Source organism: Trachemys scripta, chromosome 5 (assembly GCF_013100865.1).
Source record: "Trachemys scripta elegans isolate TJP31775 chromosome 5, CAS_Tse_1.0, whole genome shotgun sequence".
Classification (NCBI taxonomy): domain Eukaryota; kingdom Metazoa; phylum Chordata; order Testudines; family Emydidae; genus Trachemys; species Trachemys scripta.
The window spans coordinates 22,600,805-22,623,356 of record NC_048302.1 but is presented as its reverse complement, the minus strand read 5'-3'; the positions used below and the strand labels follow the sequence as shown (position 1 = coordinate 22,623,356).

The 22,552-nt window shown below is 43.7% G+C and overlaps 1 protein-coding gene across 9 annotated transcripts in view; it reads right to left on the bottom strand.

The window, feature by feature from the left end:
- The window catches only part of FAM13A (family with sequence similarity 13 member A), a 207,092-nt gene that overhangs the window by 69,535 nt on the left and 115,005 nt on the right, over positions 1 to 22,552 (bottom strand). The window contains exon 1 of one of the 9 annotated variants that reach the window (XM_034772863.1): positions 17,129 to 17,514. The exons of 5 other annotated variants lie outside the window; for them this stretch is intronic. Coding sequence is in view for 2 of the 4 variants with exons in the window: in XM_034772860.1 (XP_034628751.1) it covers positions 13,673 to 13,836 (164 nt within the window). In the remaining 2 variants the exon portion in view is untranslated. Of the gene's footprint in view, positions 1 to 13,279; positions 13,614 to 13,672; positions 13,893 to 17,128; positions 17,515 to 22,552 lie in introns of those variants that run through there. 3 more of the 9 variants (XM_034772860.1, XM_034772861.1, XM_034772864.1) reach the window with 3 other exon arrangements.

Sequence of the window (22,552 nt, the reverse complement as noted above, 5' to 3'; positions counted from 1 at the left end):
TTTCAAGGCTTATTTTGTATTTGTTCATTAAATAATACGAAAAACATAATATTTATTACTACATAATATATGAATCCAGAGAGGAGAAGCCGGAGAGAAGCCACGAGGACAGAGAACACCGGCGCCCGCAGCCCCAGAGTACTCTGTCCCCAGCAGCTGCGGGGCCCCGGCTTCTTTCCCCTACTGGGCACTAGGCGGGCTCTGCGCCTGCCGGGACAGAGAACACCGGCACCCGCAGCCCTGGAGTTCTCTGTCCCTGGCAGGTGCGGGGCCGTGGCTTCTCTCCCCTGCTGGGCACTAGGCGGGCTCTGCGCCTGACGGGGACAGAGAACACCGGTGCCCGCAGCCTGCAGCCCCGGAGTTCTCTGTCCCCGGCAGGTGCAGGGCCGTGGCTTCTCTCCGGCTTAAGCCGTGGCCCCGCACCTGCCTGGGACTGAGAACACCAGTGCCCGCAGCCTGCAGCCCCGGAATTCTCTGTCCCCGGCAGGCATGGGGTTGCAGCTTCTCTCCCCTGCTGGGCAGTAGGCGGGCCCCGCGCCTGCCGGAAACAGAGAACACCGTGCCCGCAGCCTGAGTTCTCTGTCCCCGGCAGGCATGGGGCCACGGCTTCTCTCCCCTGCTGGGCACTAGGCGGGCACACATAAATGCCCCAGCGTGCGCCATGGCGCCCGTGGGCACCGTGTTGGGGACCACTGGTCTAACCGATCCAACAATTCAACCATCCGTGGAAATTTTGTTGTTCATTTCCATAGATTAGTTGTACATTGCTTGGGCAAGATTATGTTCGGCTTTATATGGGTGAGCAAGGCTTAGGGAGTGGGGGAAGAGAAGGTAGGTGCAGTGGTTCCCCCATCTCCTGCAATGGCTTGTTTAGCTGTTCCCATAAAGGGGAGCAAACAATGCACTTTTCGGAGGTGCTGTATAATCAGGCTCCCCTGTGCTAACTGTGTCAAGTCACTTAGGCCTGGTCTACACTAGGCGTTTATGTCGAAGTTAGCGCCGTTACATCGAATTAACCCTGCACCCGTCCACACCGCGAAGGTATTTAGTTCGACATAGAGGTCTCTTTAATTCGACTTCTGTACTCCTCCCCGACGAGGGGAGTAGCGCTAAATTCGACATGGCCATGTCGAATTAGGCTAGGTGTGGATGGAAATCGACGCTAATAGCTCCAGGAGCTATCCCACAGTGCACCACTCTGTTGACGCTCTGGACAGCAGTAAGAGCTCGGATGTTCTGAACTGCCACACAGGAAAAGCCCCGGGAAAATTTGAATTTGAATTCCTTTTCCTGTCTGGCCAGTTTGAATCTCATTTCCTGTCTGGACATCGTGGCGAGCTCAGCAGCACTGGCAACGATGCAGAGCTCTCCAGCACTGATGGCAGTGCAATCTCAGAATAGAAAGAGGGCCCCAGCATGGACTGATCGGGAAGTCTTGGATCTCATCGCTGTGTGGGGCGATGAGTCCGTGCTTTCCGAGCTGCGATCCAAAAGACGGAATGCAAAGATCTATGAGAAGATCTCTAAAGACATGGCAGAGAGAGGATACAGCCGGGATGTAACGCAGTGCCGCGTGAAAATCAAGGAGCTGAGGCAAGGCTACCAGAAGACCAAAGAGGCAAACGGACGCTCCGGATCCCATCCCCAGACATCCCGTTTCTACGAGGCACTGCATTCCATCCTCGGTGCGGCCGCCACCACTACCCCACCACTGACTGTGGACTCTGAGGATGGGATAGTGTCCACGGCCGGATCCTCGGACATGTTAGCGGACGGGGAAGATGAGGAAGGAGATGAGGAGGACGAGGCAGTCGACAGCGCTCACAACGCTGATTTCCCCGACAGCCAGGATCTCTTCATCACCCTTACAGAGATCCCCTACCAACCCTCCCCAGCCGTTACCCCGGACACAGAATCTGGTGAAGGATCATCCAGTAAGTGTTGTAAACATCTAAACATTTATTTGTAACAGAACATGATTATTAACAATTTAAAAAATGGGTTTCTCATGATTAGTTTGATTAACTTAACGGTTCAGTCATGGGCAGTGCAACTATTTGAAAAAAATCTAGCAATGTCCGGTTTTGCATGATTGTCCTGCCCAAGCCGCTCTACTGTTTAGTCCCTGCTACTGCAGCTACAGTAAGATGCGGTCTATATGTCCGGGGATGGAGCAGAAATCCTCCTGGGACATCTCAAGGAAGCTCTCCTGCAGGTAATTTGAAATCCGCTGCATTAGGTTCTTGGGGAGAGCGGCCTTATTGGGTCCTCCGTAGTAGGACACGTTGCCGCGCCACGAGACTAGCAAGTACTCCGGAATCATTGCTTGGCACAGCATGGCGGCATACGGCCCTGGTCTTTGAAGGCTTTCCCGGAGCATTCTCTGTCTGTCGCTCTCAGAGATCCTCATGAGGGTGATGTCGCTCATGATGACCTGCTTTGAATGAGGTAGGGGAATGTTAGTGTTGGGACTGCTTTACCGTTCCTTTACAGAACTGTAACCGCTGGTTTGCAGCCACGCGGTGGAGGCGGGAGAGGGTCAGCCGAAAGGGATCGTTCCCGGGGACAGCCGCGAGGGTGTGGGACAGGAGCAGACTTCCTGCTTGCCGGATTGCTGGCAGCAGGGACCGACATTGATTTCAATGTGAAATGAGGCCATTGCTAATATTAAAGTTTTAAGCTGCCACGAATCTACGGCTTACCATGTCTGCGTGCAAGAGCAATTCCGTTGTCCTGACAGGGTTCTCAAAAGTGCTCTGCAAAACCCCAGACACTGAATGCGAAGGCCGAGAATTCGACCTTGTGCTGAGTGCGCATGTGATAGGTGCTGTGCATGGTCCTGTTCACAGAGAAAGACTATGTTCTTTGTTCACAACTACATTTATCTTTCTGAGGAATTCACTCCCTTTTTCCCATTCCCACAGCCCCATCTGCGACTGTCTCACAACCTAGCCTGTCATCACACTCCCAGAGGCTAGGGAGGATTAGGCATAAGAAGAAGAGGACACGGGAGGACATGTTCTCAGAGCTTATAGCCTGCTCCCGAGCCCAGGCAGCACAGCAGACCCAGTGGCGGGAGAACTTGTCCCAAATGCACCAAGCCAACATGGATCGGGAGGAGAGGTGGCGTCAGGAAGACCAGCAGGCGACTCAAACCCTGCTTGGACTACTGAGGGAGCAAACGGACACGCTCCGGCGCCTTGTGGATGTTCTGCAGGAACGGAGGCAGGAGGACAGAGCCCCGCTGCAGTCCATCTCTAACCGCCCTCCCCCGCCACCAAGTCCCATACTCCCTTCACCCAAAGTGCACAGAAGGAGAGGCGGCAGAGTCCCTGCTAACTCTCACTCCACCCCTGCAGAGAGCTCGAGCAGCAGAAGGCTCTCATTCCCCAAAGTTTGACAAGTTCTTTCCTTCCCGCCTGACACAAGCCCCCGTCCAAGTTTCACTTCCCAGTCCCATGTGTAGTTGATAATAAAAAATATGTTTCTGTTAACTACTGTTTCCATCATGTTCTTTTGGAGGAGGGGGGGGAAAGGGGGTTGGTAATTGGACAGGACAGTCACCTTTGGCAGGGTACATAGTCGGGGGCAGGCACAGCAGCAGGGCACATACATAGTGCAGTGATGCAGTGACTACTTACCCTGGTTAGTCTGGGAGGTTCTTTTCATGTTATGTGGTGGGGGGTGGGTTGCTCTGTGACTTTGTGTCAGGGGAGGGCAGTTAGAGATCTTAAGCGGCGGTCCTTAGGCAGGATCACAGAGCCACACAGCAGGGGATCTGTAACCGTCCCACCCCTGCCACAAACTCACATAGACCCCCCATACACACAGTCCGTATCAGGAGGGGTGACAGGCTCCGTTGAAAGAACCATCCCACCGCAGCGGAGCCTGTCAGTCCTTGAGTTTAGAAGCTGCATTCGCGCGACTACACTACACCCGCTCCGCACCACAGTCTGCGTCCCAGTTTTAAAAAATTCCCGCGAAAACAGTATTAAAGAAAACGGTGTGCTTTAACAAAGTAGAACTATTTTTATTTTGAAACGTGTGTTGGAAGTGGGGTGAAGGCTTCTCTGTACACAAAATTAGAAAGTCACAGGTTACCCTGCTCACTCAGGAACTTTGCTTTCAAAGCCTCCCGGATGCACAGCGCTTCCCGCTGGTCTCTTCTAATCGCCCGGCTGTCTGGCTGTGAGTAATCAGCAGCCAGGCTAATTTCCTCAACCTCCCACCCCGCCATAAAGGTCTCCCCCTTGCTCTCACAGAGATTGTGGAGCACACAGCAAGCTGCTATAACAATGGGGATATTGGTTTCGCTGAGATCACAGCGAGTCAGCAAGCTTCTCCATCTCCCCTTGAGACGTCCAAAAGCACACTCCACCACCATTCTGCACTTGCTCAGCCGGTAGTTGAAGAGTTCTTTTTCAGTGTCCAGGGCACCTGTATAGGGCTTCATGAGCCAGGGCATTAGCGGGTAGGCTGGGTCCCCGAGGATGACTATAGGCATCTCCACATCCCCAACAGTTATTTTGTGGTCCGGGAAGTAAATACCTTGCTGCAGCCGTCTAAACAGACCAGAGTTCCTGAAAACACGAGCGTCATGAACCTTGCCCGGCCATCCGACATTGATGTTGGTAAAACGTCCCCTGTGGTCCACCAGTGCTTGCAGCACCATGGAAAAGTAGCCCTTTCTGTTAATGTACTGGCTGGCCTGGTGGTCCGGTGCCAGGATAGGGATGTGAGTTCCATCTATGGCCCCACCGCAGTTTGGGAATCCCATCGCTGCGAAGCCATCTATGATCGCCTCCAAGTTTCCCAGGGTCACTACCTTTGGCAGCAGTACATCAACGATTGCCTTGGCTACTTGCATCACAACAACCATGTCCTTGCTGCTAAAAAAAATAAAATAATAATCTCGATGCATTTATCTTTAGTTGTCCTTGCTGCTAAAGAAATGTTGCAATTCCTGTCTCCTACTGAGCTGATGAAAAAAAAAAAAAAAATCTTATTTGAAAGACCGGGAGAATGCCAGTAATGTTCCCTAGCTGGTGTAACACCTAATAGGAGACTTGATCTTTAAGCAAATATTTTTCTTATGGAAAACACACAAAACATATTATCCATAAAGAACAAAACAAGAAAATATTTCATGCAATAACATCCATGAAGTTTGAACTGTTTATTGATACACTGTCATAATCCAAACAAAGCAACAAAAACACCCTGGCACTATATTTAGCCAGAGGTCAAAAGCCTGGCAGGAACTGTGCCATGCAGGTAACACACTGTAAGGGATGTATTCATGAACTCGGACTCAGTTCAAGTCAAAAGAGGGTTATTGTTTTTTCTGCAAAAACTGATCAACACACACACACACACACGTCCAGTATAGTTAGTTAGTTAGTGTGTGTGTGAGAATTTAAATTTCTGAATGCTTATAAAATACAGAGCTGCGCCATTGCTTTCCCTGAGCCTTTGTAAGGGTGGACTGCATTGGCTCCCCAAAGATGTTCCCACCATCATATGGCAAGTTCTTAAGGTTCCACTGTGCCTCTGGTTGAAGGCCAAACATTCACAGCCAATGCATCTGTGAGTATCTATTCTGGAAGCTATTTCCCTTCCTTTTGCAACATGGTCATTACAGGTAGGCTGTACCTGCTGCTGGCTTGTGTTCATGCTCTCAGTGAAGAGTTTTTTCTTTTTTAAATATTCCTCATATTTCTTGTTAGATAAAATAAGAGAACAGGCGAGCCTTTCCCAGAGCTTGAGCTAATTCTTGTCCATTTGGACTGATAGTTTTTAATGAGGGTAACCAGTACTGAGGACTGATAAACTTTTCATCCCAGGATACCACGGAATCCTGGCCCCAGGATACCAAATGGCCAATCTTGTCCTTGGCTACAGCTCTCCAAAATCACACCCTTGTCAGAAAGGCAGCTCTACAAAGGTACAAAGACTGGGAAGGACCTTTATTTTAATCCTTGATTTGTTTTAAATTAGAATAGTTCAAAATGTACTTTGACTGAAAGGTCAATGTTTTGCACTTGAGACAAAGAAGCTAGACATCAGCAGGGTATACTACTCAGCCAAGGTCATGTTTTCCTACTGCCGTGCCATAGACTGCATGTTTGTTCTGTCCCCAAAAGTTAGATAAAAATAAAGGCTCTCCTTTCCTCTCCATTACATTTCAAAAAGCTATTCTGGACTGCAAAATACATCAATTTATTTTTGTCACAACACTATTTTTATGGAAATACACTGTTGCTACTTTTAATACGGACAAACGGAGAAGCCACGGAAAAGCCAATGGTATCAGTTTACTACTGGTATCTATGCTAAAACAGGTTTTGTTATTTTGGGCTCAACTGGGAGATCTCCTATTCTGAGACCAAAGAGGCATCACAGTCTAGTTTTCTTCCTTCCATTCAGAATGAGTGTGTCAGGCTAACTTACATGTGTAAGAGACAGCAACACTTTTCTTTTGCAAAAGATTTTAGTGGCACTTTTTTGTTTTGCTTATTTTATATTTAATATTTATAAATCTCTATAGAATATTTCGTAATGAAGTTATTGGAAACAAACAGTCCTCACAGAAAACCTCTCGAGGTCCCTTCCTGTCCTAGAATCTATGAATTATGGTATGGTAGTATTTTGTACTGAATGTATAAGTTCCCCCCACAGATTCTTCAGCACTGCATTATTTTTTAAAGCTGACGTGGTTTGAGTGAAAGGTGCAAGATTGAAATACCCGATTCATCTTTATTGCATGTGATTTCTTAACATCACAACTGTTCCCTTGTACTCCCCTCCTCCACAATCCTGGGCAAAAGGGAAGGATTGCTAATGAGAAATACTATCAGGCTATTTTAGGTTCTTTTGAAGAGAAGAAGCTGCAGATCAAAAACAATAGCAATAATACTGAGGTGGGTGATGGAGAAAAAAAGAAAGGAGAAGGCATAATAACTAGTAGAAATAAAATCCAGCTTCCTTTATGCAAATAAGAGGAAACAAGTTTAACTTAATGTTGTAACACAGCTGTTTCAGCACACTGAATGGTCACCATTAAAAATCAACATTTACTTCAGTTATTAAGAGATACCATTGTGGTTTCCTACTTTAATTACAGAGGGGGTGCTGTGGCATTTCAGAAACCACTGTATAGTAACTGTTGGCATGTCCTGACTTTTTTTTAAACAGAGACCAGTGCTCTTCATTAGTTCTGTGGATGCCCTAAAGATCAACTTTCATATCCAGCAAATTTAAGAGAGATTTTATGTCTGTAGCACTTCTCTTCCCAATGGCCTCAATGCAGTAAAGTACTTAAGGATGTGTATAACTTTAAGCATGTCAGCAGTCCCACTGAAATCAAGTTAGGCAAATAAGTACTTTTGCTGACTGGGGCCTACGTAACAAAACATTAGACATCTATTCAATAACAGTTATCTTTCTTCAGAACCTATGCCACATATATAATCTAAAAGGCCCTTAACAATATTTCGGGGACCAGCTTGGAATTGACTTAGAAGGTTCAGAGGAGTCTCCTACTCCATTTTCCACAAAACCTGAGCTTTTCTCTCAAGGTCTCTCATCCAAGTGTTGACCCAAGTAGACCCTGCCTTAGCGTGTAAGATTATGGCTTGTGGGGGTATGACTGCAGGCTGCGAGGAAGGCAGGATGACCTTTAAGATCATCCTGCCTTCCTGTAGGAGATCTCCATATTAGATATCAACATGGGTGAGCCTCTATGTTGATTAAAGCACTCATTTATCTGGCATTAAAAAAAAGTGGCCAATTTTATAAAAACAAACAAACAGAGAAATGTGCAGGATCAGTATGTCATACCACTGAGAAGGTCTTATTATCTAACCTAGGTCTCAACAAGACGACTCAGGTATCAGTACCAAGTCTATAATGGGAAGTCATTCTCTTTTAACCCTAGAGAAAGCCACTATACAGTATATGCATGTATCCTTTAAATGACTACTAAGTATCTACATGTGCTCTGCCTCAATAATATATACTGATTCCGGAGGACAAGGAGATGAAGGACTGCAGACTCAATAACAGCAGTGACACTTCCTTCAGCCTGGACAGAGTTTTGCTGTATATTTTGCCGGTGTTCTCACATTACAAAACAGCAGTGTGGAAAGAGACATTATTTTAATAAGGCTACCATTTTGGTGCAGTGGTCACAGTTTTCAAGATAACCGTGAATTTGAATGAAGTCCATGACCCATCAGCAGTACCTCCTATCCCACAGAGCTTGGCCTGGCTCCCCGTTCCAGGCATTGTGACCTGGCCCACTCAGGTTTGGCGCGTCCACCCTTCCATAGATGGAGACAGAGGGGCAGTGAGCCAAATTTGATCGGCGTTGTGACCTAGCGCATGGGATTGCAATGCTTATCAGTTTTGGCCCATCTGTCCTTCTGTCTCCATCGATGGAGTGGTGCTACGACCATGTGGGCCATGTTGCAACACCCAGAGCAGAGAGCCAGGCCCAGCCCCAGGAAACAGGAGCCATCACAGAAGGGTGAGTGTGGGTGGGTTTGCTCTCCAAACATCCCCCTATGGGCTCCTTACTCCCCCCTTTCCCTGACTTTTTTTCCCCCTCACACCTCTGCTATGAAATTTATTAAAAATCTCTGTGATAAACTTGTAGTGCAAATTATAACATAGCACGATAAGCAGAGTGGAACCACCCCCTTCCCATTGCAAACTACAGTCCATATTTATATTTAAGTTTATTTGTATGTCGTGGAAACTTATGATTGTGTAATTTTGTACAATTATTTTCCTCTCGTATCTTGTTATATTACAGATAGGTTTATCTTTGTAAGCTGCTGTAAATAGTATTCAACCCTGTTCCTTCCTTCTTATTTTTTTTTAGATGATTAAAAAAAAAAAGACAGGGCAGAGTTTTGTCTCCTTATTTGTGGTTTGGCAATGTTCTCCAGTAGGATAAAACCAGAAAATAGGTTAGAAAGAGGTGGAAGGAATGACTCCAAGTGTACTCCAGCCAAAGTTGCACCCTTTCCTAGAATTTAACAGTGGCAAGCTATACAATTGCTTACACACACACACTGCATAATAATGGAACGAAACTGACTAAGTAACTGCAGGCTTTTTTGCTTCTAAAACGTTGATGGGTGTCAATCTTTCCGTATAAAAATCTAGATTTTCTTCTCTAATCTGCCGATTCTGGCAACAGAAAGTAATTGAACATGGTTACAGATAGCCCAAGTTAACAATACTATATTTCATTTACAAAGTTTATCACATCCAGAATATTTATCACAGAAAAAAAATTGGAGGCAAAGCTTAATGAATGAGAAGATTTACAGATCAGATTGCACTTTAGGAGCTGGAAGCCAACTCCCATTGAAGTCAATGGAAAGACTCCCATTCAATGGTTTCAATGGGCACTGAGTCACAGAGCTAGCAGATCAGGCCTGGGACTTGAAGTCAAGAGATATTCCAAGGCCTTCATATCTGACCTTGCACACGTCATTTATGATCTGTATCTCAGTTTCCCCTACCTGTAAAATGGGTTTAATAATTCCAAACCCTACCCCCAAAGTTAAACTGTGAAGCTTATTTCACTGATGTTTGTAAAGCACTTTGAGTTCCTTGGAGGGAAGGTGATACAGCAGTCCAAAGGATTAATATGATTTCATCAGGCTTATCTTACAATATGACTTTCTGATCAGCTGCTCATTGCTCTGAAAAAGAAAAGCTAAAATAACCTGTCTACAGTTCCAACAAGAAGAAAACGCACTAGAATAGGAACGTTTTACTCCAGCTAAAATACAGTTGTACTCATAAAAACAGATGGTAAACGAAACAGTAAGATTGGGAATGAAGGGAGTTTGGCATCACCAGCAGCCCAGTTGGAAATCTTTACCCACACTCATCAGCCCATAAAAGGGTTTAAAAATATCTGACATGGTTTTCTTACTCCTTCCTCCAATTTGTTTATTTCTGTCAGAGTGTAAAAATATTAGAGGCCACTGGATTGCACACAGAATCTAAATCACATATATGGCTCTCTTATCAGCCAGCTCCTTGAACCTGAGATGTGGCAGGTACATTTTGTGAAAGCAGCCTCATGAAGTTTGTAATATGATACAAACACTCAGCTAGAATAAATAAGATAAAAAAAATGAGTCAATAGTACTGCTAATAAGATAACTTAATAAAATGTTGCTGTTATTCATTCAGAAGAATACTTAAGGTATTAACTCAGCAGTTCTCAAACTGTGGGTCAGGACTCCAAAGTTGGAGAACCCTTGTTTTAACTAAATTAAATGAAAAATGTCATTTACTGATGCTGACTTTGAAAAACAAGAATGCGATAAGTGTTTTGGGAAGAGTGAAGTACCAGTTGCACTCAACATTCCACCTCATGTGCCACAATAAAGTGCGCCCTGGGCATGCATACTGTGTTTCTTTCTCACAAAGACAGCATGTCTATTCACATACCATTCCTTAGATAAACATCTCTATATATGATGAAATGTGTATGTACAGTACACATGGTTATGTGCATACATAATTATATAATATTATGTGATATCTAGACAGACCTTCCCCTACATGAATATCTTGATTAGAGCTGGGCAAATTTTTCAGCTGAAACTTTCTTGGCTGAAAAATGGATATTTGGGTCAACCAAAACATGTTGCCAATGTGTGTCTATTTTGCCAAAATGCTTCGGCTGAAATGAAAACAAAACAAAAATTCAGAAGTATTAAAATGGTTCATTTTGTCATTTACAAAATGAAATATTTTGATTTTTCAGGCTAGATTCAGATATAGATCAGGGAACAACAGTTGTGGACATGGCACAGACACATCACAGAAAGATGGTCTGTGTCCCCAAGACCTTGCAATCTATTTTGTGCTTATGAGCCCCAGTCCATGATGCAGAGATCCATCCACACAGATCTTATTGCAGGATTCAGGCCAAAATTTGGTGGTTGCTGGGAAGAGATCTGTTTTCTGAAAAGGGAGAAGGGGACTGAAGCTCATTGTACAAGTGCTTCCATTTGCTAGTCTGTGGAGTAGCACTTGAAGTTGTCATTAACCTGCCTATCAAGTAAGCCAATGGGAGCAGTGCACCCAGGAATCTAAGGCTGTCTTCGCTGCTGCAAAAATTATGTTTTACCACAGGATACTGTAACACACATCAGCTCTCCAGCTGTAAAGTATTAATGGTGCCAAGGCACTGCAGTTTTATCAGGAAGTAAACTAAGCAAGGTCAATGCCCGGTGCCTTGTCTCCGCTAGGATAGGTAAGGCACAGTGATCCCACTGTAACCCCCCCCCCATCCCCACCTTTTCTACAGTGAAAAGACAGCATAGAAAGAAAGGAGATATTAGGTTAGGGAGTTCTAGGAGAGAATGATGTTATAGGGTGGCCGCAGGACTTTATGTGCATCTGCCTAGTTAAGGGAAATTAGGGGGTGTAGAAACCAAGGAGATACAATATTCATGTGTCTATTCTAAACTGTTACTTTAAAATAAGAAACCCAAATGATTCTACACCATGTGCTCAGTTTCATTACAGACTAAGAATTTTAAAAAAGCTTCCTTTTTTAATCAACTGCATTATTGTTCAAATACATTGCATTTCTAATTGCTCTCCAGTTAATCATTTCAACTAACAGAAACAGGTGTGCTCTGCTACTTTCCCCAGCAGAGCACACCTTTACGGTCAAGAGGCTGCTACAGGGAACACAGTAACAGCTACTGGTTCTGACAGCAGAGAGACGGTATCTTGGAACTGAAATCAGCACAGTGAATACTCGATCCTGTAAGGCACAGACCGTATTTCTGTTTCTCTGCAGGCATCAATGTGACTCTTGACTGCATTACGGAAAACAGAGCTCCTCCACGTCTGCCTGCACAGGACTGATTCTCCATGTTCCACACACAGTACATTGAATCCAGGATCAGGGCAATATGATTTAGACATCAAATTCTATTACTATTTATCATTGCAAAGAAAATACAGCAACTTCAGAGAAGCTGTTAAAATAACAACGCTTATTATCAGAACAATGTTGAAAAAGCATCATCACTCACTTATTGCATTTACTGGTCTTTAGTTTGCATGAAGGTGACTATTCACCATATTTTATTGAAAAGGGAGGCGAACACACCATTTAGAAAATTAAAACACCAACCAGCAAAAATATTAATAATGACACAATTAAGGGATTGCTTACATTTCCCCCTAACTGGTTATATATTTCCATTTTAAGAGCCCAGTAGCAGTTTACCCTACACTGTTTTAGCACAGGCACACATCAGCAGTCACGGCTAAGGAGCTGTGTGTCCAGGTGCTATGAAAAGAGAACTGTCCAGTGAAAAGCCCAGCTTTCCCCCCTGTTTCTAAGGCAACTATAAAGGAGGATTACACCTGACATGTACCTGGGTAAAAGTATTCAGAGGATCAGGGCATCTCTAGTTGTGTTCTGTCAGTCCAGCTGTTAATTCTTCATTCCTGCACTACAACTATACATTACAGGAAAGGGATGGGAAACCGCTATCAATCAATATGAGAGAAATTTACAAAGGCAAAAAGGGCTTTGAAGCACTCAAATCCCACTGAAAGTCAATGGGATTTGGGCATTTAAATCTCTTAGTGCCCTTTCAAAATACCTGTCTGTGTCATCATGGTAGGCTCCCCAGAAAGGAATGGGGTCATTTTTGTACTAAGCACTGAAATCAGGGGCACTGGAACAATTTTTATAGGGGGGCGAGGGGCTGAGAGCCAATGAACCAAAAAACCCTGGATATACTGGAAACCACTGCAAGCCAGGGGGTGCTGCAGCACCTCCCGCACCCTTAGTTCCAGCACTTATGACTAAAACCTTCACACAGAAAACAAAGCAAAGATGTGGCTCATATGCTCCAAAGGACCGGTAAGGAGCTGGTCAGACACATCCTGTAAACCTGCCTCAGGAACTCTAGAAATTCATCTGTTTGCTATAAAGAATATGCAACTATGTTTGAAGTGGAGGAGGTTAAGGAGGCAAGTCTAGTATTTTACATTGAGCTAAATCAGGAATAAGACGAACTTTTAAACAACTACGCAAGTTTCACTCAGCAATGAAAAGAAAATCATATCCTGTAAACTGTTAGAAAAAAGTCATCCATACATAATACACAGTGCTATTACAATGTACAAGTACTACTGCCATTGCATCACTTCAACCCTGGTAATGATTAACGTCTACATGAATCTAAATAATAGCAAGTAAAAAAACCCAGCAATATACCTTTGCAGAGGCATGATTTCACAAGCCATTCCTGAAATGAAAGTTTAGATTGGTAACATACAACTGTTTCTTCCACAACCGGGTTTTTCTCTGCAGTGAAGGTCTTCTCACACTACCAACAGTGCATTCCTATTTCCTAGCCACAGAGAGAGGCGCAGGATTACCACTGCAATAGGTTACACAGAGGAAACTCACTGGAGAATACAGCAAGTTACTGTCCCCCTAGCGAAGTAGCCTCTCCAAACTTCTCCGAGTAAAAGTAAGGCTGTGTTAGCTGCTGCTTCACTCTGCTACAATATGCTACTGCAGTACTCTTTGACCTTTTGTTCCAGAGAAGCAGCTGAAGCATCTAGCCAATCAGGAATAGCAGCTGCAACAGTTCTGTCTGCCTACCTCCTCCTCTTCTGTGGGCTTGCCATCCTGGGAACTCGAAACTTGACCCAACAACGATTCCACTGCTGAGGCTGACAGGCAGAGGACACGCAACCAATGGCTGCTCCTGAGAAAAGCACACGCAGCCTCTTAAGGAGACAAAAGGTTCCAGTGAGAAACTGCATTGACACGAGGAAGTAATTGCTAGTCGAGCAGACTAAGATCACCAGCAAGATTAAAAAACAACAACAACACAGGTAGCAGCAGCAGGAATTTTTTATTTTTAAATTGACGTGACTACGTGAAAAGGCACAACAGGTTTCTCTAGGGGAAACGTTCTACGTGATCCCTGTGCATGCCATGCCTGCTTGTATTTCCTGTCGCTAGTTGTTCTCACCCTGCTGCAGGCATGTCTGCTGCAGATTGCAGTACTGACTCCAGACCTGTGACATCACGTCAGGCACGTAGTTCTCGCTTCTTGGGGGAGGACAAGAACAGAACATCTTTTGATGCAACCCGTTGCGTCTTGCTCTTCATAAACAAAGAGGTGCCACCAACCAATGCCACATGCACACAATCAATGAATGTCAAACCCAAGCAAGTTGGAAAAACACCTGGTTTCTAATGACTAAGGGACTGGATGGGTACTGAGTCACAGTGAAAAAAAAATAAAATGTGTAGCTTTGGGGGTTTAAACAGCCATAAAGTCATGTACATAATCCAAGGGAGATCAGAATCCAGTTGTACTGAAAATGCAAGTTTCAGCTGTTGAGCCATTAAGTGGAAAAGATCTTTTTCTTTCAAGTGAATGTTGTGCAAGTCAAAAGTGCCAGACTGAAAGCCCTGGTGACTGAAATCTATTTGTCCTCAGAACTGGCAAAACATGGGAAGCAGCAGCACTTCAGTTATTCTTTAACTATATAGAACACTTAACACAGAGAGCACTAATTTCAGTTACTGTCTGTAGGTGCTACCACAAAGCAAATAATTAATAATAATGTTAACGTAGTGCATAGAGGCCAACCAGGTTAGGCCCTCTTAGTCTACAATAGAAAGGATGCTGTACCAGCAAACCCTCCTAGTCTAGATGCAGCTTATACTTGCAAAAGGGTGCTTTTGCCGGTATAGCTTATATCAGTTTCCTGTCAGAAATAAGCTACAGTGGCAGAAGTACTTTTATACTGGTATAATTTCATTTACACTAAAGCTGTTGCCAGTATAGAAATGTCATTAAAAAAAAATCACTCTTGAATTGACACTACTGTACTGGCATAAATTGCTAGCACAGACCCAAGCTTAGAGGCTACTGGAAATGCTACATACCAAAGCAAGATGCCAAACTTATATCCTTTGTGTTTACAGCACAGATACAATTTAATGAAACACTGAGCAAAGCCTCTTGCCTAATTCCCCATAACTGAACTAGAAGTTTATTTGTGTTTCAAAAATGTCACCCTGAGTTTTAAATGAATGACTAAGAAACATCGAACATACAATGATCTATTCCAGCCATGCGCACAGCTCCATGGAGGAGCTATGCGTCCTAGTGAACTGGACTAATGGTATAAGACTGAGATACAACCAAACTGTCTCCCTTAGACACCTACTAACTGCAAAGGGATTCTCAAGGAATCACTGCTATCCTCAGCAATGTGTACCAATGTTTCTAAAGACATTTAGAATGCACCAGCCCAAAGTGATCTCTCTAAACCTTAATAATAACCACCATTTATTATTTGTATTGTGGTAGTGCCAAGGAGCCACTGTCATGGACCAGGGCCCCACTGTGCTAGTTGCTGTACAAACACAACAAAAACATGGCCTCTGCCCCAAAGAGCGTACGTTTTAATGCCAGAAATCAGTCTCTTAATAACAATGGGCCAAATTGAAACCTAGTATAAGCAAGCACGACTCTAGTAACTTCAATGGAGTTGCATCAGGTTTGAATCTGGCCCAGTGGCTTTTTCTAATGTAAACACCCTTCAGTGTTCAGCAATTATATAGAAAAAGCATCAAAATAACTGAATCTTTACAATAAAATTGAGCAGATAAAACACTTGGACCAGAGCTCAAAGAGCCGGGAAGCTCTTTAATTACTTGTACATTTTTTCTAATATTTTACAGTATATACAGTGACTGCCGTTGATATCAAAAAGATCCTAAAGTGCTTTAGTAATTAGACACAGCTCTGAAATGCAGCCATCTCTGATGCTGAGGGTAAAAGGCACACATCACACTACACAAAAGTGCAAGGAGGTGAAATTCTCACCAAGTACAAATACACTCCCTACTCTTATGAAAAATACCATGAGATCTTTCATACACACACAAAGAGACAGAACCTTCATTTAAGTGATATCTCGCTAGCCTGACTCGTGTATTCTACCCTACTACTTCTATCCTGATTTTAAAATCCATGTATCAGGATAGATGTATTGAATAGCAAGGAATGAACAGACCAGGGCAATCATCAAGTGGTCCATCCCCTGTCATCTAGTCCTAGCATCTGGCAATCAGAGGCCTAGGGACAACCCAGAGCATGGGGTTGCAGATTTGATTTCTCCTCCCCAACCACACAGAGGATTGGAGTCATAGCCAAGCTCCTCCCCCCTCCCTCCTCTCTCACAACTGTTCCGCGGTGTGCAGGAGGCGCTGGGCAAGAGGGGAAGGAGCGGGGACGGGTTGCGCTTAGGATAGGGAAGAGGCGGGGCTAGGGTGACCAGATGTCCCGATTTTATAGGGACAATCCCGATTTTTGGAGTTTTTTCTTACATAGGCACCTATTACCCCCCACCCCCGTCCCGATTTTTCACACTTGCTATCTGGTCAACCTAGGCGGGGCGAGGTTGGGGACTTGGGGGAAGAGGCAGGTGGGGATGGGGCTTGAGGAAGGAGTGGAGTGGGGGTGGAAAGAGGCGAGGTGGGGGCTTGGAAGAAGAGGTGGTGTGGGGGTGGGCTGGGAGAGGGGGGAGGAAGAAATCGAGCACCCCCTAGGTAGAGAGGAAGTCAGTGCCTATGATCTGAGTAGATCTGTTTTAACAAGGTGATTATATTATTAATAATACTTTATATGGATTATGTTTTATTTAGATCTTAGGCTCTTTAAGCCAGCGACTGACTCTTTCTGGGTATATACCTGGCCCAGCACAACAGAGCCTCAATCTCAGCTGGGTCCCCTAGCTACTAGCATAATGCAAATAAATAATAAATAGTTGACACGGTATTTAACAATACAAAGCCAGGCTCCATACAGTGGAGGAGAATAGACAGGAACTATACATTTCAAATGGTATAGGGAGAGTGCACTGCAGCAACAGCACAGGTTAGTTTTACTGATGTTCCCAATATGCCCCTTCTGACTAGATTTGCCAACTTTCCAATTTCTTAAAACCAGACATTACACCCTCGCACCCGATCGCTTGATCCCCCCGCCCTCCCCCCTGCTGGTTGCAGTCTCCCCGCCCTCTCAGGACTTACCTGTGGCCTGCAGAGCCAGGCTTGGAGCTAACCCAGAACCTGTTTGCCTGCTTGCCCAGGAGTTGCAGGTAGGAGGTGGCCCTGGCTGAGAAGGGGCTGGTGTGGGTTGACTATCCAGTGTCTACCCTGCTCTGCTCTGGCCCCTGCCCTGGCCCCTCTCAATCCTGAGGCCAGGCTGGCAGGGGGAAGGCTGGTGGTGGCATTTGCAGGCAGCAATCCCCTTGTTTCGGTGCCCTTGCAAGTGGTAACTGGACTTTTGGTGTCCGGTCAGTACTTTTGACCGGACACCTTACAGGTCCCCCTTCGACCAGACTTTCTGGTCGAAAACTGGACACCTGGCAATCCTACTTCTGATTCCCTCAAAATCTGCTGCCTCCACATCCTCTGTAACTGCTGCCAATGGCAGTCTAAAACCCTGACCCTCAATCTTTATGTTCCAAGATGAGGAAAACTGGGGGGCATAGGGTGGGACCACCAATGGTGGGATGTGTGGGGTCACTAACCCATTTGTTCTAGGACACTGGGGTCTTGGAAAGCAAATTCCGATATCTGGAACATGATCCTGCATTCAAGGGACACTAAGGCAGGCATGCAGAGAGTTTCTGGCATCCCCGCATTACGCACTGGCCAAGAATTCCCAGAAATGAGCAATGACTTTGCTGCCACATCTAAAATAAATACAAAAACCCACCACGCAGCAAAAGTTACTCCTTGGAAATGAACGATTTTGCTAGTTGATCTATGGGCTGGTTCTAATACAGTGGTTCCAACAGCATCTTGTAACCCTGATTTAATATCAACATTGACAGCATGACCCTTAAGAGACATTCAGGCTCAGAGGAGCCAGACACAGACTCAGGGGAAGCAGTGGCCAGAGTCTGTTAACTACATGTTTAAAGCTTCCATGTGGATGTAGGTCATATGAATTAGTCATGAGCAGTCAGATCCTTTGAGAACCAAAAGACCCCCATGGATTAGCAGAGGTTTGCCAGACATCAGACAAGGATGCCTAAAATCTGCACCCCCTGGTCCCTCACAGCAGGAGAAGGAAGAGTTTGCATTTAAAAAACAAAACAGAACAAACCCAATGCACAGTCCTGCAGACACACAGGAGTAGGGGGCGTGTCATGGAAACACATAAAAGAGGCTAATAAACTGAGAAGTGGCTCTGCTTTAGTGAGTTAAGCTGTTCGTTTAATGCTTGCTACTATTGACAAAAACAACAAGGAGTCTGGTGGCACCTTAAAGACTAAGGTGCCACCAGACTCCTTGTTGTTTTTGTAGATACAGACTAACACGGCTACCCCCGGATACTTGCTACTATTGACAGGCTCATTGAAAGGTCATTAACAATGCTTCTGTAAATGGTTTCAGATGTGGCGCTCTGTTGCATAACAATCACATCCATGCATATTATAAAGTGATGCTGTTTTTTTTTTAAAAAAAACCAAGCAGTGCTAATATACGCTTCTCTGCCATCTCAGACCTTGGGTGTCATTATTTGACCTCTCTCTAAGTAAGTGACTATTCGCAGCACATAAACCTCCATGGTTTCCTGTTAAATTAAATGTGTTTTTATTTATCTAAAACCAAGTACAACATAAAAAAGGAAGATTTAAATAATCTTGTATATAAAATTGCTCTTTAGCTAAAAAAAACCCTTGTATAGTATAGTTTCCTGACTTGATATTAAATGCACCTGATATTTATCAGGCAATACCTTATTTTTCATATAAAACAGCAATTATTGCCATATTATGTTTCTATAAATCCAGATACAGTAGAACCTCAGTTATGAACGCCAGAGTTACGAACTGACCAGTCAACCACACATGTCATTTGGAACTGGAGGTATGCAATCATGCAGCAGCAGAGACAAACAAACAAAAGCAAATACAGTACAGTACTGTGTTAAATGTCAACTACTAAATAAATAAAGGGAAAGCAGCATTTTTCTTCTGCATAGTGAAGTTTCAAAGCTGTATTAAGTCAATGTTCGGTTTTGAAAGAACATCCATAACGTTTTGTTCAGAGTTACGAACAACATCCATTCCTGAGTTGTTCAGAACTCTGATGTTCTACTGTATTGCCATCAGAATGCTAAATCAGCTAAAAAAAAAAAATCAACTAAAATTTACCTAAAAGTCTATTGATTGCAGAGAATTTTCAGATGAAAGGGAAGGTGATAATTACCAAAAGATTTTAACTTGGAAATTTGCATCAGAAAAGAAGGACCATTCCTGGCATTATTCTAAAATAAGTTGTAGGGCTCAGGCAAGTATTAGTTGTTATTCCTTAATGCTCTCTATGAAACTCAAAAACAACAAGGAGTCTGGTGGCACCTTAAAGACTAACAGATTTATTTGGGCATAAGCTTTTGTGGGTAAAAACCCACTTCTTCATGCATCTGAAGAAGTGAGGTTTCATGCATCTGAAGAAGTGAGGTTTTTAGCCACGAAAGCTTATGCCCAAATAAATCTGTTAGTCTTTAAGGTGCCACCAGACTCCTTGTTGTTTTTGTAGATACAGACTAACACGGCTACCCCCTGATACTATCTATGAAACTCAGCTTCACCCTCTTTGTGCCTTTTTCCCATGGTGTTTCCCTTCAAGGGGCCTTCACTTTCCGCACCCCCTCCCTCAGCTGCGTCTTTAACATTTCTAAAATGCCAAGTCTGCGGCAAGGTATCATGGCTCATGTTTTCCCACATGTTCACTGGCTTGAAACTTTAATGCCCATTAAGTGCAGAGAGATCAAAGATGGAAAAACGTAACTGCTGGCCTTTTGCTAGAAGCCCTGTTTTCCCAAGGCTTTAATTATTTCTGGAGTAAAGGCAGCTTTAAGAATCAAATGGTGTAGGCATTGGAAAATGTGAAGAGGAGTAAAAAAAGTACTGTATGGGACTGAGGTCAGCCATGACTGTGGCTAGCACTATCTGCTATTCAAATTGGGGTAAGTCACACCAGTGCAAACCTGCATTTACACAGGTGCATCGCGTCACTGGGGATTTTATCCCATCACTATATTTGTGTCACTACACTAGTGCAAAATTCCCTTATCTTTGATCTCTCAATACGAGTCATTTCTCACTATACACTATGCAGACCATGAACACTTTATGTATTCCTCCTTTAACAGTAACTGTCTGTAATCGTAATAGCAGATTAGACAATGCATGTTTAATTTGAAGTCATTTCGCTATCTTAAATGTAGCAGAGATTTTTTTTCTGTCCCCCAATCATACTTTTAACTTATGCTCCCGCAGAATTGAGGCTATTTATCACATGTAAAACTTGGGCATCACATAATTTTTGTTGTTGTTGATTGTTGTCTGTACTTGTTAAATCTGTTTCCAAGACTAAATGAAATAAATTCTCTTATGCACGTTTTATCTCTCTATCAATTTCTATTGCTTAGGCTGACAAAACTAATTTGTCCGCAGTGGGAGAACATTTCAGCAGCTGTGTGCTTATCATGGGATAAATGGCATCACCACCTCAAGAGAACGTTAGCCCAAGGTTTATCCCCACCATATTTAGGAAGGGCTCAGAGTGTAATCAACCATCATTCTTACATTAGAGGCAAAATGGCCTAATGGACAGAGCTTTGGCATGGGAGAACCTGGGTTCTATTTCCAGCTATGTCGCTAGCCTGGTGGATAAACTTGGGCAAGTCACATCATCTCTCCAAAGCTCAGTTTCCCCATCTATAAAATGGGGAGAATACTCTCCTCCTTTGTAAGCACTTTGAGAGCAACTGCTGAAAAGATGTAAGAGCGAGGCATTGTTATTATACAACCCCTACTCTCATACACAAAGGTGTGTGTATTTGCATAGAAAGATTATAGGCACTATAGAAATTAGCTAGTGTAGGCAGGGGCAGGGCCTTCTTTTGTACCTATACCGCTTTTAGCATATTGTATGAGCTATCAGAAATAAACAACAAAAAATGAGTGAAAAAAGTAAAAGTGTCTGAGGCCAAAATATTCCAACTGGGTTACTTAAAACTAGGCATCTAAATTCATATCGGCACCCAAATTTGAACAACTTGCGCTCATAATCTTTTATCAAGGTTTCTTTTAAAAAAACAATCCAAAAGACACTGGCTGAGACCATACATAAATAATCTCAGCTTCCCAAAAATCAATGTTTAGAGATTGAACATAAGGATTTGGACAGGAAGCATCATGACAATCATTATTGTACTGTCGCTTTCTCCTCTTTCTTTACTTTAAACACTTTACTGCATAGCAAGTATTTTCCCCCAGAGTATGAAAAGAGACAAGAGACCAGGAACTGTGAACCGCACAGAACTGGAGGTTGAGGAAATAACTGATCTACTTAATGGATTTTATAAGGATTGTGGCGATGTCTGCCACTCGAAAAGCATTATAGCAATTATCCAGTGCCACCCTTCAGTGTGATGCACACATAAGATACCCACTGAAAAAATAAGATCCTGACTGTTCTGATGAAAGTTTTAGTTAAAGCTAAAGATCAGTTCAGTGCCTCTTAAACATTGCTTTAATATTTACTAAATTATATAGTAGCTTCTCCTTTTCAGAAACATCAGATGTGAAGCAGTGATATAAGCACCTCCAAATCAGATGCCTGATGGAAGTCTGATGTATGTTACAAGGAAAAGAAAATATCTAAACAACTTAAAAAAACCCAACCTGATACTATTTGTGAACACGCTGGATAAGTGCAGTTTTTGGTGTAATATAATTTGTGCAAGTAAATGATGGCATTTCTATGTGAAAAATCCATTGGAAAGAGTTTTGCGTATATAAGATGGTCCATGTGCATAAGCAAAACACTGTGTGCATATAAATAGAAGGTGCATTTTCAAAATGTAGCCCTTAATTGTAAAGCAGCCTGAATATCACATTTAAACGCTCCTCTCCACAATATCTATATACATTGCATGGGATTCAGTTTATTTCAAAAGGATGAATGAGTAACTGATAGATCTCAAAGCGTAACTGTAAACAGGGAACTGTCATCAAGCAGGTGTGTTTATTCTCAAGCCTCGCAGGACTTGGTTCTTGGCCCTACGCTATTTTTAACATTTTTATCAATGACCTGGAAGAAAACATTACTGATCAAGTTTGCAAACGACAAAGATTGTGATCGTGGTAAAAAAATGAAGAGGACTGGTCAGTGATACAGAGCAATCTGGATCGTTTGGTGAGCTGGAAGAAAGCAAACAATCATAGAAATGTAGGGCTGGAAGAGGCGTCAAGAGATCATCTAGTCCAGTTGTTCTCAAAGCCGGTCTGCTGCTTGTTCAGGGAAAGCCCCTGGTGGGCCGGGCCGTTTTGTTTACCTGCTGCGTCCGCAGGTTTGGCTTATCGCGGCTTCCACTGGCCGCGGTTCGCCGCTCCAGGCCAATGGGGGCTGTGGGAAGGGCAGCCAGCACAT